The sequence below is a fragment of the Macaca nemestrina genome, chromosome 1 (genome assembly GCF_043159975.1).
Source record: "Macaca nemestrina isolate mMacNem1 chromosome 1, mMacNem.hap1, whole genome shotgun sequence".
NCBI classification, from domain to species: Eukaryota; Metazoa; Chordata; class Mammalia; order Primates; family Cercopithecidae; genus Macaca; species Macaca nemestrina.
The window spans coordinates 231,310,778-231,328,282 of record NC_092125.1 but is presented as its reverse complement, the minus strand read 5'-3'; the positions used below and the strand labels follow the sequence as shown (position 1 = coordinate 231,328,282).

The 17,505-nt window shown below is 56.1% G+C and overlaps 1 protein-coding gene and 1 long non-coding RNA gene across 2 annotated transcripts in view; one reads left to right on the top strand and one right to left on the bottom strand.

Annotated features, from left to right (window-relative positions):
- The window catches only part of LOC105496690 (tetratricopeptide repeat domain 34), a 39,293-nt gene extending 27,198 nt beyond the window's left edge, over positions 1–12,095 (bottom strand). Inside the window, exons 1-3 of the mRNA XM_011767232.2 lie at positions 11,967–12,095; positions 10,442–11,266; positions 306–1,161 (exon numbers count right to left, since the gene is read on the bottom strand). Coding sequence (XP_011765534.2) covers positions 306–1,161; positions 10,442–11,225 — 1,640 coding nt within the window. The 5' untranslated portion in view covers positions 11,226–11,266; positions 11,967–12,095. The remainder of the gene's footprint in view (positions 1–305; positions 1,162–10,441; positions 11,267–11,966) is intronic.
- LOC139356985 (uncharacterized) lies at positions 4,361–5,514 on the top strand. Its single transcript, XR_011609588.1, has 3 exons — positions 4,361–4,450; positions 4,843–4,958; positions 5,452–5,514. It is a non-coding gene; the product is annotated as an uncharacterized lncRNA (long non-coding RNA).
- Positions 12,096–17,505: the final 5,410 nt, after the last annotated feature.

Below are 17,505 nucleotides of genomic sequence, written 5' to 3'. Positions count from 1 at the left end.
TAAGAAAATTAGCAAATGAACCGCATGTCCAGCACAGACTCGGTTTGGTGAGCTATTTTATATGCACGAAACGAAAGGCCTGGAAGGAAATGTGAGCCGCGGCTTTTAATTTCCCCTTTCCATTTCGGGACTGCCGCCCCTACTATGGAAGCAGCGGAGCTAGACCTGCCTCGGGTGCTTTGGGAGGTTACCCGCCACGCTGCCTCCGTTCATTCCTTTGTAAAATAGTAGGAAACACATCCCTGGCTACCTCGAAGGAGACCCACGAGAAGCAGCAGCCCCAGCGCGCCCGGGCGGGTCCTCACCCCTCCTGTGTGCTGGGGCCGCCGGTCTCCGCGGCCTCCCTCCGGCCCTGCGCTCTCGACGGCCCGGCGCGTGGCGATCGCTGCAGCATCCCACGGGCCTCCTCCCGCAGCACGGCCAGCAGCAGCCCCCGCTGGTTCCAGGGCACGTAGGCCTTGGCGGCCAGCAGCGCCTCCTCGGGCCGCAGCCTGCAGGCGGTGACATAGTCCAGCGTGCCCAGGAATGCGCTGCCCGCCAGCACCCGCAGCAGCCCCCGGCCGCACAGCGCGCGCACACAGCCCCCCGGGTGCGGCGCCCCCTGCTCCACCACCGCCTGGAAGTCCTCCAGGGCGCGCTGCGAGTCCCCGGCGTGCAGCGCGCAGAAGCCGCGCAGAGCCAGAAGGGGCGCGTGGTCCCCGGCTCGGTCCCCCGCACGGTCCCCGGCAGGGTCCTCAGGGCGCGCGGGCCGCAGCAGGCGCTCGCACATTGCTCGGGCGCGCGCCGCGTCCCCCGCCAGCAGCAGGCACTCGGCGAGGCGGGCTCCCAGCGCGGGTCGCGCCCCGGTAGGTGCCAGACGAAGCAGGACGCGGAGCGCGCGGGTTACCGGGGCCAGCAGCTCGCGGCCCGCGTTCTCGCGGAACTCAGGATGGTTCCGCACGGCTTCCTGGAAGCGGGCGAAGCCCACGTCCGCGACCTCCTGCGCCTGAGCTCGGACACGCTCCTGGTCCCGGGCGGAGAACACGGCCTGGAACTGCCTCCGCGCCCCAGAGGGGCTCTCGCGGAAGGCCTCCTGAAGGTCCCCAAACACGTCCTGGGCCCGGCCGTCCAGGAAGAAGGCCGAGGCCGCGCGGGTGACCAGCAGGGCGGCCCGGCGCTCACCTGCGGAGAGAAACAGAGGCGTGGGTCCTGCCTGGGGGCTGACTACCCGGGGGTGTGCCACTTGCAGGTCCCCACCAGGTCCGGGGCTTGGACCCAGGAACCTGTGAGTCCTCCTGCCCGGGGCATCTCCCTCCAGTCTCCGGGTGGCCCTGGGTATGACACCAGCTGGCAGGAGGCCCGAGGCCCATGAGTGATGGGTCAGGGAGAGAACCGTGCTGGGCAAGCGGCGAGGGGGCAGCCACCGTGCCTGCCAGCGACACTGTGTTCTCAGGGTGGGTTCAGAGTCACTCCCACCGCTCAGTGCAAACCAAATTCAGTTACGCCTTTCCCCTGCCTGACATTTAAACCATGGGTTTTAGAATTGAGTTTCCTGCCCGGGAATCAGTGCCCCTCCACTCCCAGGGCAGAGCTGAGGCTACAACTCTATGACCTTTGTGGTGGCCATTTATTCCTGGGCACCTTTGTTTCTTGCCTTCATTGGGCCAAGTAAGGACCCAGCGCTTCCCTCTCTGAAGCCGAGCTCTTCCCTTAGGTCTAGGACCGGAGATGCATGTCCTTCCGCTTACTGAGGATGGACCTGGGCATTTATGGAGTCTCCTGCGTCTGTTCCCTGGTCTGCACTATAATGGGTTATAACGATCCATGCTCGCAGGGTGTGAGGATTAAACGGATCTACCTACATCCAGTGCCTGCAAGGGGCCTGGTGCATCGTGTGAGTCAGTGAGGTCAGGGGCGGTACCCTCCCCCCACAGCCGCCCCCCGCCCCTGCCCCATGTTACATTTCGTGTCTGAGCAAACGGGAATGCGGCTTTCTAACTGGTAGGGAAGTGTAGCCGCCCCATCCCAAAAAGGGCCCCAGGCAGGATGCACAGGCCACTGAGAGAGGCGGGGAACACTCCGCGCCAGGCGGGCTTCAGGTCGTGGCCCCACCTTATTTTTACAGGTTATGAAGGTGCTGCAGGGGAGGGACGTTCACAGGGTTCATCCTAGACCTCTGAGCTGCTGCTTCAGTGCTTTTTGCACCGACTCCTTCAGAATTTTCAAACAGCTTTTCCTTATAACCCCATTCAATAGTAACAATAGCAACAATCCGTTGCATTCGAACAGGACTCTGGAGAGGGCAAAATACCACACAGGGTGCAGAAGCAAAGCCCCTGCGGTCCCTGCCCTGCTGCTTTTGTGGTAAGCGCAGAGTCCAGAGCAGAAAGTGTCTGGCGCCCTGAGCCTAGCCAGGCGAGCAGCCACAAGGCCACTCTGTCTAGTTCTGGTGGCCAAAGTAAAAGACACTTGGAGCCTTTCCTGTCAGCTACTGACCCTTGAACACAACACTGCCCCTGAGTTTTGCAGAAGTGCATGGATCCGAGGGAGCTGCAGCCAGGGGAGAACCCTTTGGGCCTGGGGGTGATAGGGGGGCTGTTATTTACTTTCCCACGTGAAAGGGTGGTCTCTCCTCTCTTTCCGAGATTCCAGTTACATATACGAGATTTTTTGATATTGTCCGCAGGCCACCCAACCTCTGTTCACTTTTCTTCTGTTCTTCGTATCGAGTAATCTCTATTTTGTCTTCCAGTTCACTGACTCTTCTGCTGTCTCTAATATTTTCATTTCAATTATTGCACTTTTCAACTCTAGATTTGCCATACACTTTTTTTTTTTTTTTTTTTTAAAGACAGGATCTTGCTCCATCACCCAGGCTGGAGTGCAGTGGTGTAAACACGGCTCACTGTAACCTTGACCTCAGGCTCAGCCTCCTGTGTAGTTGGGACTACAGGCATGCACCACCGAACCCACCTAACTTTTGGATTTTTTTGTACAGTTGGAGTCTCACTTTGTCACTCAGGGTGGTCTTGAACTCCTGGGCCCAAGTGATCCTCCCTCCTCAGCCTCCCAAAGTGCTAGCACTCCTTTTTATAAGGAACCACGCCCAGCCTGGTTCCTTTATATTATTTCCATTTATCTATGAAGATTCCACATCAGTTCAGTCATTAGGCACATTTTCCTGAAGTCAGTTTTGAGGGATTTCTTTTTCTCCTGACTGTAGCTCACATTTTATTTTCCTGTCTCTTTGCGTGAATAGTAGTTTCTTCCCACACACCAGGCATGATGGACACTTTGTGGAGACTCTGAATTCAGTTATATTCCTCTGAAGAGGGCTGAGTTTTGTTTTAGTAGCAGTGAAATTGACCGGGTTTAAACTCCAAATTCTATTGCTTTTTGGTAGACACCGCTGAAGTCTTCATTTAGCTTTTGCAGCTTCCAGTGCCTGCTCTTTCAGCCCACCTAGCCTTTCCCCTGTATGTGCACTTCAGTGGACTGAAGATTTAAGTAGATTTAATACACAGATTTGGGGCTGCACCCACTCCGTGGCTCCCTCCTTTTCGGGATTCTTTATCTAACTTTCCATCCATTTTTCTCAGCCCTGAACTGTCTGTGCTACCTCAAGCCAGGAGAACTTCAGTGTCTACTGAACAACGACTCATAGATTGAGGAGCCCTCTTGGGCGAAGAGCTGCAGGGTGCACATCTCACCTCACACAACACCATTGTTCAGGAGTCAACTGCTGGTTTGTTCAGGAGTCAACTGCTGGTTTCTGCCTGCACTGGGTTACTTATCCATGCCTTCAAATAGTCACTTTTAATATTTTATCCAGCTTTTATAATCATTATCTCTGGGACATGTAGGCAAGCTATTCCATAGTGACTTGAAGCCAGATCTTCCATTGTTAGATAGACAATTTTTGACTGGCTGAGGGGAATGTAAATGCTATCACATTATTGTTTTAATTTCTATTTTCCTGATGACTAGTGAGGTTCACTTATTAAATTTTTTCCCCAATCTGGTGGGTGGAAAATGGTTTCTCATTGTTTTAATTTTGCATTTGTCTCATTACTATGATGCTGAATATTATTCACATGTTTTATTAGCCATCTGTGTTTCCTCTTTTGGGGAATGCTTTTGCCAAGACTTGTATTGAATTTTTTTTTCTTATTGATATGTAGGAGTTCTTCAAATACTCTGCATACTAATTGATTTGCTCATTGTATATTTTGCAAGCATTTTTCTCCTTTTGTGGATCGTCCTTTTATTTTCTATAGTTATGGGCAAAATAGAGGTTTTAAATTTTAGTTTAATCAGATGTATTAAAATTTTCTTTATTGATTCCCTGTTTTTGTATCTTAAGAAGCCCACCTGTACATAGAAATCTCAATGACATTCTCAGATATTTTCTTTCAGAAACTGTAAAATGCAGCACTTTCCACCTGGAATTCACTTTTTTGCAAGGTGAGAGGTAGGAAATCAGTACTGTCCATTGAATAATGCTCCTTTTTTTCCCTTATAAATTTGCAACACTCCTCTGTAACCCGTTAAGTTTTAGATAGATGTGGGTCTGCTTCTGAGCTCTCTAATTCATTTTATTGGTCTTTCTATCTATCCCTGATATATAGATATATATAGAAGTCAATAAACTTCTATGTTGATTCGTATAGCTTCGTATTAACTGGTAGAGCAAATCCTCTTACTGCCACATCTTCTTTCTCCATCTTCTGCTTCTCCTTCTCTTCTCCCCTGTCCCACATCCCCACTCCCCTACCTCTCCCTTCCCCTCCTCATCCTCCTTTTTCTTCTGTGGACAATGAATATCTCTCCATTTATATAGATATTTTTTCTTTTCTGATACAGCATCTTGCTGTTGCCCAGGCTGGCATGCAGTGATGTGATTATAGCTCACTGCAACCTTCATCTCCCAAGCTTAAGAGATCCTCCCACATCAGTCTCCTAAGTAGCTGGGATCACAGGTATGCACCACGTGTCCAGATAATTTTTTTGTATTTTTAAAAGTTTTTAGAGACCAGGTCCCACTATGTTGCCCAGGCTGGTCTCAGACTTCTGAGCTCAAGGGATCCTCCAGTTTCAGCCTCCAAAAGTGCTGGGATTACAGACATGAGTCACTGAGGCATGGCTATAGGTATTCTTTATTATCTTTTAATAAAGTTTTATACTTTTTCCATAAAGTCATATGACTCTTAGAACTTAATCATTTTATGTCCCTGTGGTAAATGGTATATTTTAAAATCACAGAGCATCTATTTGTTGCTGGTGTTTATAAATATAAATAATGTTTTGCATATTTTATTAAATTTTGCTACTATGTCTAATACCTTTTTGTTGCTTCTTTTGGAATTTCTATATACATAGCTAATCATATTGCCTGCAATAATGATAACTTTGTGACTTCCTTTCTGGTCTTACATGTTCTGTCTTGTTTTCTTACCTTATTGCATTGGCTAGGATCTCTAGCACAATGATGAGTAACTGGGAGAGTGCACAGCCTCTTTGTAATTGATTTTAAATGGAAGGCTTCTCAATTGTCACCATTGAGTATGATATTTATGGTAGGTTTTGAGTAGATATTATCTTTTTTCAATTAAGTAAGTTTTCTTCTGTTTCTTGATTGTTAAAATTCTGGGAATGTTAAATATTATAAAAGACTTTTTCTGAATCTACTGCAATGATAATATGTTCTTCTTTATTCCATTAATTAATGTAGAATTAATGTAGTACATTATATAATTCTGGAAACATAAAATTTTAAGTTCTATATTATAATGTTTGACCAAATTTTGCCTAAAACATGCATCAAAACTGATGTTTTGACCTAGTCAGCAGTTATTTCAGCTAACTCTTGCTGCATAACCATCCATTGTAAAACTTAGTGGCTTATAACAACAACCAAGCCTGGGCAACATAGTGAGACCCCATCTATACAAAAAATAAAAAAAAAAATTAGCCAGTTGTGGTGGTATGTACCTATAGTCCCAGCTACTTGGGAGGCTGAGGCAGGAGGATCACTTGAGCCTGGGAGATTGAGTGCAGTGAGCCATGATCGCACCACTGCACTCCAGCCTGGGAGACAGAGCAAGACCCTGTCTCAAAAAGGAAAATCCAACCATTTATATTTGCCCATAATTATTCCTCAGTTTGGGCTGGGCTAAGATGGACAGTTCTTCGGTTGGTCTTACCAGGAGTTGCTCAGGTGGCTGCAGCCATCCAGTGGCTTTACTGGACAAGAGAATCTAAGGTGGCCTCACTCATGTGTCCAGGCCCTTGGTGATGGATGTCAGCTGAGCCTGTGAGTCTGTGTGTTCTCTCACTGATCATGATTCCAGCTTCCTTACCCTGGGAGCATTACAAGGTGGAAGCTGTGGGACCTCTGAGGCTTGTGCTCCAGAAGCACAAGCCATCACTTCTACCATATTCTATCGGTCCCAGCAAGGCACAAGGCCATGCCAGATTCTGTATGGGGAACAGACTCCGTCTCTTGCTGGGAGGAACGCAGGAATCATGGCTATGCTTTGTCACCTTTCCCAGCAGCTCTTAATGAAGAACCTTGAACAAGTCGGAAGTGGTCGTCCCGGTCCTTTTGGAAGACAAGCACGTAGGAAATCATGGTACCTGGATGCTTACTTAGCAGCTACCTTGAGTGGAAGTGGTATTTATTCTGTATCTCATCCTCATACATTGTGTGCCCCTGTGTATCTACTTACTAAAGAGGGAAAAGAAAGTTCCCAGATGGGCCGGGCGCGGTGGCTCAAGCCTGTAATCCCAGCACTTTGGGAGGCCGAGACGGGCGGATCACGTGGTCAGGAGATCGAGACCATCCTGTCTAACACAGTGAAACCCCGTCTCTACTAAAATACAAAAAAAATTAGCCGGGCGAGGTGGCGGGCGCCTGTACTCCCAGCTACTCGGGAGGCTGAGGCAGGAGAATGGCGTGAACCCGGGAGGCGGAGCTTGCAGTGAGCTGAGGTCCGGCCACTGCACTCCAGCCTGGGCGACAGAGCCAGACTCGTCTCAAAAAAAAAAAAAAAAAGAAAGTTCCCAGATGATAGAAGGCTTTTGCTACGGTTTGAATGTCCCCTCCAAAACTCATGCTGAAACTTAACTGCCATTGTAATGGTATTGACAGGTCAGACCTTTGAAGATGATTAGGCCAGGAGGGCTCTGTCCTTCTGGGTGGGATTAATGCACGTTCAGCGCCTTTCACCTCTTTGTTCTTCTGTCTTCTGCTAACTGAGGATGCAGCATTCAAGGCACCATCTTGGAATCTGAATCCCCAAGCCTGTTGGGACTTGGTCTTGGACTTCCAGCCTCCAGAACTGGAGCTCATTCACTTCTACTCATTATGGATCACCCAGCCCGTGGCATTCTGTCACAGAGGTACAAATGGAGTGACTGATTTGTGCAACGTTTCCAAGGACTTTGGAAAGTAACCTACAGATGGAAGGCCATTTGTTGCAGGAAACCACATTTGTAAAAAGTCTGTTATAGGAAAATTCATTTCTTCTCTTCTCATCGTAAACCATGCTTGTGCTGGTGGTGGCGATATGGGGAGTCCCTTGACCTAAGTGACTTGGGTCTAATGGATGCACAGTTCTTAGTGCAGGTGTTCCCCGTACATTCCAGAGCCATGGCAGACACAGACGAGCTTCTGGTGGCCTTCCTGGAGGAGCTGGGTCTTCCCTCACGTTCCCCAAGGCTGAAACCCTTGGGGGGTTCTGGATTTCTGCAGGGAACTTTAGTGTGACCCCCACCCCCACCCTCACCCTCAATTCGTGCCCTTGCATGATCTTTAAAGTGGAAGACCCCTCCCTCCTGGGGCCCCCTTGCTGTGGGCACGGCCCCCACCCACCAGCCCCTGAGTGCCTATGCTCTGGGCACCCGGGGTCCCCTCCTTCCTCAGAAGCTCAGGATTTGGTGTGACTTTGTTGATCATTTTCTGGTAATGCTCAACATTACCAGAAATGTAACATTACTAGAAATGTGGGGGCTGGATCTTGGCGTATCCGTGCTAGCATATTTCCAGAAACAAATTTTCCCTCTCACTTTGCAGCTCTCTCTAACCGGTTCCTGCCCCACCCTCTCGTTGGGGTCACCAGGAACCTTGGCACCACGCGCCCAACGCACGCTCCTTGTCCTCTCCCTGTGGACATCGCAGCCGCTCTCAGTGCTGTCCACCTATCTTTATCTTGCAAACACCCTCCTCTTCTGGCCCTGATTTGTCACCCCGTGGGCTCCGAATTTTCTTCCTTCTTCCTGTCCTTCTGGGCTGCTCCTCCCCGGAAGCACAGTATGGAGGGCGGTTAGGAGCACCCCAGGGGCCAAGTCCCAGCCGCCTGCACTCTGTGTGCGCTTGGCAGCCCCGTGTCACGTGAGGATGGTGGTTGCTCTGCAGATTCCATGATTATGCATATCAAACCCATCAAATGGGGCCCACCCACTAGCTCTTCAGTAAATGGCAGCTAATACTGCCATCCTCACCTCCAGATGTCTGCTGGCCTGGGATGGGGGCTGGAGGGGTGGGGCACGAGGAAGGGGCAGGGAGCTGCAGTGCCCTGTGACACACTCATGCCCAGGAGGTCCTGTCTGCTCCAGAACGTCTCATGGCCCCACTCCCTGCCTCTGTCAGGAGCCTTGACTTTCAATCCCTTATTTGTGCTGACTCTAAATCCCCCTTTCAAACTAGGCTCCTCTCACCTCAGGGCTCATCTGTCCGGCTGCCTAATGATATGAGGCTTGATGGGCTCAAAGGACTGTGTGTAAAGCACTAACTATTTTAAGGGTTTGCTATGCATGTTCACTGAATCCAAACAGCAGCCTTTGGGGTGGGGACGCAGGCTCGTCTCTGAGGCGCTCGGGGGTCCGAGGGTGGTGGGTGCTGGCAGGAGGCTGGGCTGTGGCCCCGGATGCTCCTCCAGAAGGGAGAGGCAGTGAAGGGACCAGGCAGGAGCAGTGTCTCAAACTGGGAGTGTCTAAACCTCTGATCCCTTTTCCCATCTGCGCTTCCCTCCGCGGTTCAGTTGTTCGAGACAAACTCCCAGAAAACGTTCCTGACCCTCCTCCTCTGTGCCTGTCTCTCCACCGTTAAATCCATCCACAGTCTCGTCACTTCCAACTCGCAGATACATGGTTCCTCTGCAACTCTTTCTCCCTGATCTGAATCCCATCATCTCCCTCCTGAACCATTGTCTCAGTCTCCCAGCCTCTCAGCCGCCCAGCCTCCAAGCCTCCCAGCCTCTCAGCCTCCCAGCCTCTCAGCCTCCCAGCCTCCCAGCCTCTCAGCCTCCGAGCCTCCCAGCCTCTCAGCCTCCAAGCTTCCCAGCCTCCCAGCCTCTCAGCCTCCCAGCCTCCCAGCCTCTCAGCCTCTCAGCCTCCCAGCCTCTCAGCTGCCCAGCCTCCAAGCCTCCCAGCCTCTCAGCCTCCAAGCCTCCCAGCCTCTCAGCCTCCAAGCTTCCCAGCCTCCCAGCCTCTCAGCCTCTCAGCCTCCCAGCCTCCAAGCCTCACAGCCTCTCAGCCTCCCAGCCTCCCAGCCTCTCAGCCTCCCAGACTCCCAGCCTCCCAGCAGGTCCTGTCCTTACCCTGGCTCCTCTGGCACATTCTGCACACAGCAGCCAGAGGAAAGTTTGAAAATGCAGATCAGAGGCCGGGCGAGGTGGCTCACGCCTATAATCCCAGCACTTGGGAAGCTGAGGCAGGTGGATCACCTGAGGTTAGGAGTTTGAGACCAGCCTGGCCAACCTGGTGAAACCCAATCTCTACTAAAAATACAAAAATTAGCCAGGCATTGGTGGTGGGTGCCTATAATCCCAGCTACTCGGGAGGCTGAAGCAGGAGAATCTCTTGAACCCAAGAGGTGGAGGTTGCAGTGAGCTGAGATCTCCCCACTGCACTCCAGCCTGGGCAATAAGAATGAAACTCCTTCTCACCAAAAAAAAAAAAAAAAAAAAAAAAAAATGCAGCTCACAGCCCCTCACTCCATAGCTCAGCCTCACAGACTGAAGGTAACATCCACGGGCCTTGGGAGGCCAGCAGGATCTAGCCCCACAGCTGCCGTCTGCAGTCCCCATCCCTTTTCCCCTTCCCTCCGACAGTCGCCCTGGCCCCCTCAGTGGCAGGGGCAGCCCAAGCTCTTGCTCCCGTGAGGACTTGGCACTTTGCTTCTGCTGCCTGGAACCCTCAGTCTCAGCCTAAATGACCCCTCTCCTGAGAAGCTTTCCCTGATCACCGGCTGGAGCAGGACCTTGCATGTCCCATTTCTTAAAGCGTGCAGTTTGCTTGTGTCTTTAGGGGCTCCAAAGGGGCAGGGCCTGACTTTCTTGTCACTGAGGGGCCCCAGCTCCATCACAGCTTCACCCCATCACGGCAGGACATAACTATGTGGGGAGGGAGTGGCGGGGGCAGCTTTCACCCTGGCTCTGCAGGGGCCATGCCGTCCTCCTACCTTGGGGTCTGCTGCCGGTGGGACGGGCTTCGAGGGCCCGGCTGCATGCTGCCAGGCAGTCCTCATACCTGCCGCTGTGGAGCAGAGCTTCAGGTGACAGGGTGTCACTCCGGGTGCACTTGGGGTCTAGAGCCGCCAGGAGTCGCTGGCCACCGGAGTCCCACTGGCCGGCACTGTGCCCAACCTCCAGGTGCCCTGAGAGGTAGTCCTGAAGAGCACTGAGCAGCAGGGGGAGGTAGGGCTGCTGGTGGGTGCGAATGAAAGCTACTGTCCGGTCGGCACTGGAGGCAAAGGCCTGGAGATAGGCGGCCACACCATCCGCTGCCTGCGCCCCGGACAGGACCCAGGCCAGGGCACGGGTCAGCTGCAGCTCCAGGATTTGCTGCGTGTGAGAGTCCAGCAGGGCGCTGCAGCGCTGTGCCACTTCCTCGTGGCGCCCGCGGGCCAGCAGACGTGCCAGCAGGTGCAGGACAGCAGAGGGGTGGTCCGGGCAGAGGGCGCCGAGGAAGGCAGAGGCCAGTGACCCTGTCAGGGAGACCACTGCCATGCCGTCCCAGTGGATGGCGGGGATCTGGCTGTCCCCGCGGCACCAGGACTCCAGGGTGGCCACCACCGCCGCCCCCCGAGCCTGGGTCAGGGCAGTCCTCACGCTCTGCAGAGCTGAGGGGGCGTGGCAGCTGAATGCAGCCAGGTAGAAGGCGGTGGCCAGGGGCGGCTCCCCCAGTGCCAGGTGCTGCTCCCCCTCCCGGCAGAGGCAGGCCACAAGCTCCTGGGCTGACATCATGGCCGGGATCCCGACGGGCCCATGTCCGGTCCTCAGAGTACCTGGGGGTGGGGGAGCGTGGTGAGTGCACAGAGGGCGGCCAGTTCACCTGCCCTGTGGCCACCTGTGCCCAGCCTCGAGCCACCTCCACTCCTTCCCAATGACCCCAGGGTCAGTGAACCTCACTGGGTGAAAACTGGGGGGATCCTGGACTGGTGGGGTGGGGCCTACCAGGTGTCCCAGGCTGACTTCCAGCCCACTGTTCACCTCTGGGGCCTCAGCTTCCTCCTCTGCAGAATGGGACAGTGGCCCCACCCAGCTCCGTTTCCTCTAAGAACACCTGACCCCTGAGTGCCCACGTTGGGTTACGGAAGCCTGAGGGGTGAGGGCCCAGCGATAGGACGCCCAGACCCACCCTCTGCCTCTCCCAACCCTGAGCCCCTCAGGAAGGCACACCCCCCCCATCAGTCCAGGCAGCTCTCTCAGTGAGACCCAGGACCACACCCCTGCCCACCCTCTCACACCTGGGCCATTCGAGGTGGGGGCCGAGTGCACCTGCCAGGCCCTTGGGTCAGGGGAGCCACCCTAGCCCATGGGTGGGGGGTTCAGTTCTGAGGTTGAAGTTCTAGGGACAGCCCCTGGTACTCCCCTCTTCCCGTTCCCCAAGCTACTTGACCTGACGAACTAGCTCCGCACAGCCCTTTCTTCCCTCATCAAGCAGGCAGCCCACAGCATCCCTCTCAGACACACACAGACACTCACACTCGCCTGCAGCTTGGAGGCTGAACCGGCTGTGTCCGGGGGACCCAGATTCCCTCGTGGGTGGTGGGGGACAGAGGGATGTGGCTGGCTGGAGGGCCCAGGCCTGGGAGGGGCTCCTGCGACTGCCCCGTGTGGGTTGGGGAAGGCACAGCCCACGGTTTCCCGGGAGAGCGTCAACACCCTCGGGTCTCCTGGCTGTCCTGCAGCGCCCCACTGTGGCCAGAGGCAACCAGGCTGAGGTCCCACCCGCCCTGCCCCAGCCAGGCTCCAATGGGCTGTCTCAGAGCAGAGAACCCTGAGGTCATGGGGGTGTTGGGGGAGAGGGGGCCTGTGGGATGGAGAACCCACACCCAGGACCAGCCTCTGCCCTGCCTGCCCTGCCAGGGTGCCCCCGGCCTCCTCTCCACACAGATGAGGAGGGCGCTTCCTGGAGGCAGGCGGGGCCGCCTGCCCACCCAGTGCACTCAGGCTTTGGGTTTGTCCCCCAGAGCTCTGCCTGGGCTGCTGCGCGGGCCCCTCACCACCCAGCTTGACTTCTCTTCTTGCAGGTCCCTGTCACCCGGTCCTGGGGCCCCTCCCCACAGGCTGTTCCCTGTGTTGGCAGCTGGGACTGGGGCCTTTCGTGCACTGCCAGCCCGTTTCCCTCGGCCTTCCTCCCTCTGGGAGGCCTAGGCAGCCCTGTCCTGCCTGCACCTGCTGAGCCAGCTGTGCCCTAGGGAGGGCAGGGCACATGAGCCGAGGGCACCCCCTCCCCCATCACCGGGTTGAGGCCCAGAGGCAGCTGCAGGAGCCATGACCTGAGCCTGCTGCACCCTGATTGTCGCTGAGGAAGGGGTGGCAGCTTCAGGACTGTTTTAGGAAACGTCACCCCCAGCCCATGGCCACCTTCAGCCTGTGGCTACCTTAAGCCCATGGCCACCTTCAGCCTGTGGCTACCTTAAGCCCATGGCCACCCTTAGCCCGTGGCCACCCTCAGCTCATGGCCACCCTCAGCCCGTGGTTACCCTAAGCCCATGGCCACCCTTAGCCCATGGCCACCCTCAGCCTGTGGCTACCCTCAGCCTATGCCGCAGGAGCAGAAAGACTGAGTGGGGTGGCTGGAGGCAGGTTCAGGTCCCTGAGGCTGAGACCTCAGCACAGGCAGCAGCCCTGGAGGGCAGGCATGGGTAGGGGGAATGGGGGTGGTGCGTCCCTGAGAGAGCTCCCTCCCGATTCAGGATGCCAAGGTGCCTGGACACCAGGCCTATGCTGGCTCCTCTGTGGGGCTCAGGAAAGCAGGGTTGGGGGTGCCCTTTGGGGGTGGGGACCTTGGGAGTGGGGGTGGCATCCATGATCCCCTCGATGGCTGGGGCTCCTGGGATGTGCCCGCCGGCCCATTGGGGAGGGTGTGGAGCCCCTGCAGTGTGGGCAGAGCCATCAGGGTCAGTCTGAGGGTGCAGGGCAGGGGCTCAGCAGGGCCAGGGCTGCCTGGCCTCGTTCTTCAGCTGTATAACATTCACCAGGGCCCAAGGCCTGTGCAGGTAACGCAGTGGGGGCAGTTTATTAAGAGATTTCCCATGACTCGGTGTTGATTACTTTCATTTTAATTGCCCTAATTAGGCGAGAGCTGTAATGGAGTGGGGCTGTCACCAGGGCTGTGGAAGAGCCTGGGGCACAGAGGTGGCAGGTCTGTGCGACAGTTGCCATCACAGCAGCGCTGATAGGCCCCCTGCGTCTCTGCCCTGTGCATGGTGCCCTGCCCGGAGCCCACAAGCACCGGCCAGATGAGCCTGGCAGTCTCGGAGGGTCCCGAGCTACGATCACAGCCCCTGCCTGAGAGCAGCCCACTTGGATGCAGGTAACCCCAGGGCCTCCTCCATGTCACCTCTCACTCTGCACTCTCGTTTCTGATTCTGCCTCAGACAAAAGCGGGCGGCTGGGCTGGACCGGGAGGCTAAGGCTGGTGCCTGGCAGCTTCAGGGTCTCGTGTTTGGGTTTGTGTTGCTTTAGTTAGTGAGTCAAAAGGATTTCCAGCATTTCCAACTTGAGGCTAGTGGGGGGCGGGGGACACTGATCATTCGCCCTCTGCACACCTTCCCGTTCAAGACCGTTAGCAGACTGACAGCGTAGGGAGCTGGCTCATCCGACGCTTCGGGGAAAACAGGGTTTGAGGGTGACGGAAACATTCGGCCTTGACTGGACCCACAACAACCGCTTGTCTTTACAGACCCCTGCGAAGGGCCCAGGAGCTGCTTCCGACGCCCTGGGAGCCACTCCTCATACTCTGAGCCTGCTTGGCTGCCCCCGTTTATGTGGTCAGACCTGGCTGGGTGGAGGGAGGGGCAGGACTCCGCGTCAGCCCCCAGCAAGGACCCCTTCACTGCCCACACTCAGACTTGTAGAAATGAACGGGCCTGGCTCCCACGCCGGGGCCGAGCAGGAGCACATGGTTCCCACCAGAGATGCCCTCAGGAGGGCCTGCAGCTGGCAGGACCCGTCCCAGTCACAGCGAAGGCCTGGGATAAAGACGCCATCCTCTGGGAAGAGCTCTGAGCCCTGTCACCAGAATGTTCTTGAAGCCGGCAGTGAAAGCAGTTGACTTGGTGGGAACTGGGGACGGCCTCGAGGCTGACCTCATGTACTCGTGGCTCACAGGGTCGTGCATGGGGCTGCCGTGGCAGGCATGGCTGCAGGCGGGGCTCGCTCTGCCCTTTCTGCAGGTGGCACAGAGCAGCGAGGTGTCTGCCCCCGGACCAGGCTCTCCAGCCTGTCTGGAGCTCCTTCTCTGCTTCCCCAGAGTGGGCCTGGGTGTGCCTATTGGGCAAGGGAGTCTTTAGGAACCCTTCCCAGGGCGTCCTCAGAGTCTCCTCGAGAGGGACGGGTAGGAGGAATCCAGGGCACACATTGTCTTTATTCAAACAGGTGAGCTTCATTCACCCTAGTCCAGGGCAGGAACCCCCTGCCCTCCAGACACTTGAGTGCCCTCAAAGGTCAGGCACGCAACTGGGAGTCGGGGCCTGGCTGTGAACTGCTGCTGCCAAGCACCTGCCTGCATACCCTGCCAATACTCCACCAGCACCAGCAGCCCCAAGGCTGTTTCTCCCCAGCTGGGAGGGAGGTCTGCACCCTCCTGCCACTGGGGGCTGCCAGCGTGGCCACAATCTGGGGCCCTTGGTGACCTTGGGGTGGTGGGGCATGTCCTTGTCCTCCTACCATCACAGCACAAGGGGAGGGATCCCCACAGCCTAGGCCTGGGGCCCAGCCCTGCACTGCCTCCCTGCAGGTTCCCCAGGGCCACAGCCTCCCCACCTTCCTGCCCCTCCTCCCAGGCAGGTGCTCACCTGGGGAAGCAGATTACTTTGGGCTAAGCCAACCCCAGTTAGAGAGGGGAGGCCTTAGCAACAGCTCGAAGCTGTGCCCCAAACCTCAAAAAGGGTGCCCCTGGGCTCTCTCAGGGGTTCTTCCCCACCCTCCTGATCTGGGAGCAGGTGCAGCTCTGGCCATTTCTCTGGCCTCGGTGTCCACGCCACCCAAGGCGCCTCCATCCCATGTGCCCCAGAGTGCCCTCCCAGGGTATGTGAGCCCTCAAAACCCCGGATGCCAAACCTTGGGAGACTCCCCCAAGACTTGGAGCATCTCAGCTCAGGGGAGCCCCTTGGGCCCGGGGCTTACCTGGGGTATCGTCCAGGAGACCTGGGCAGCTTCACAGGACCAGGGTGGGGCCAGAGGGCCCGGTCATCACCAGATGAAATTTTCGCCTCTTGACCCTGAGCCACACAGGCAGGACCTGCAGGTGGACAGCCAGGCGGAGAAGTGCACAGCCCTCCCTGGTGGAGCCTGGGGTGGGGGAGGCCTCTCCAATCCACGCCCTCCCTCCCCGAGTTAAACTACTCGCAGGCCTGGCAGCCGGCAAGCGAGGCAGAGCCCACCCCCGCCCCTGAGCTCCTCTTGTTCCCCGGGCTCCTGTTCCATCCTTGATCAATAATGCAGTGGGGGGAGGAGCCCCCACCCCTCCTGGCCCTGACCCGCCAGCTGCTCCCGCTGTGCTGTGATCTCAGTTGCAGGGGTGGTTTCTGAGGGCCATTTTGCATTCTGGGGGCTACTGTGGGTAAGGCCGAGGGTCAGATGCCTGTTTAGGGAGGAGAAGGTTTGCCATATTCACATCCTGGCACAGTGGAGGCTTGGGGGTTCCCTTGGACCCACAGTTCAGTTGTGGACTTCTCATTGCCTTTGGGGGACGCTGGGGGAGGAGGCTCTCGGGGGCTAGCACTCTGGGTGGGGAGGAGCTTTGCCCAGCCCTGTGTGGCCGGTTTTTGAGGCCTCCAGGGGACACTCAACCCCGCAGCGTCCTGCCTGGCCTGCAGGGAATCTGACCACCCAGCCCCGGGGGACGGGGCCAGGGCAAGGAAGGGGCCACAGTCCCAGTGGCCCCTCCAAGACCTCGTCTGTCCTCACACCCACACCTGGCCCATCTGTAGGCCCCCAGCTTCCCTGTCAAGGCATGTCCTGGGCGTGATGGCTTCTTATCTCCCACTGCTGTGAGGCTGCACACCTGAGGCTGCCCACCGTGGTCCTGTCTGCTCCCACCCTCGGGATCTGCACCATCATCTCCCAGTGCCTGGCCACTCAGCCCAGCCACGATGTCCCCTTCCGGGGCTGGACCCCACCCTGTTCCCCACAGCCTGTTCTTGCCCCAGGGCCTTTGCACTGCCGGCTGCTGCCCCCACAGCCGTCAGGTCTGGGCTCAATCCTTCCTTCAACAGACCTTGGCCGACTTCCCCATCTCACGCAGCCCCACCCCTGCTCCTCCCTGCCCCCACCCCTTCACCACCCGACACTGACACGAGCTCCTGTTTGCATTGGTGGCATTCCCACCTTGGTGTGTAGGTGAGGTCAGGGTGGGGCTCCCGCCCCCCAGCAGGTGCCTGGCAGGTAGAAGAGAAGCAAAGGAAGGAGTGAGGGAAGGAAAGAGGGAGGGAGGACGTGCGGAGATGTTTTCTCCGACCTCTGTGTTACACTGGGCAGGGGAGAGCCCGGCTTCCCTGGGAGTAGGTCAGCCACGAGCCACAGGTCTCCCCGGACTCAGCTGGGCAGGGCAGGGTTCTGCTCCTGTCGAACCGAGAAGTTTGAGAAGCTCCTCGACCCGGTGCTGCTCCACGTCCCCCTTTGTCTTTTCCTTTTCCTGAAACTTCCCAACCAACCGGCACTGGGGAGAGATTGATGAACGCGGTGCGGGGGCTGGGAGCCGGGTTGTGTACACAGCCTGTATCGGTTTGAACTAACGAAGTTTATTAACCAGGCAACCCAGAATCATTAATCACGCAGAAAAATAACACAGCGAAATGACTTTTCAAAATGCCATTGGTATAATTATCATCTTGCCCGTTACACTAAATGCTGCCATTTATATCTGTGATACTTAAGTATGCAAACAGTAATTAACGTGGTAATGAACCGGGGGCCCCAGAGCCTCCCCTCCCTGAGCTAATTTGCATGTTAATTATCATTAGCGACCGGGGAAACAAGTTATAAACAGCCTAATTAACAGCCAGATCATTTT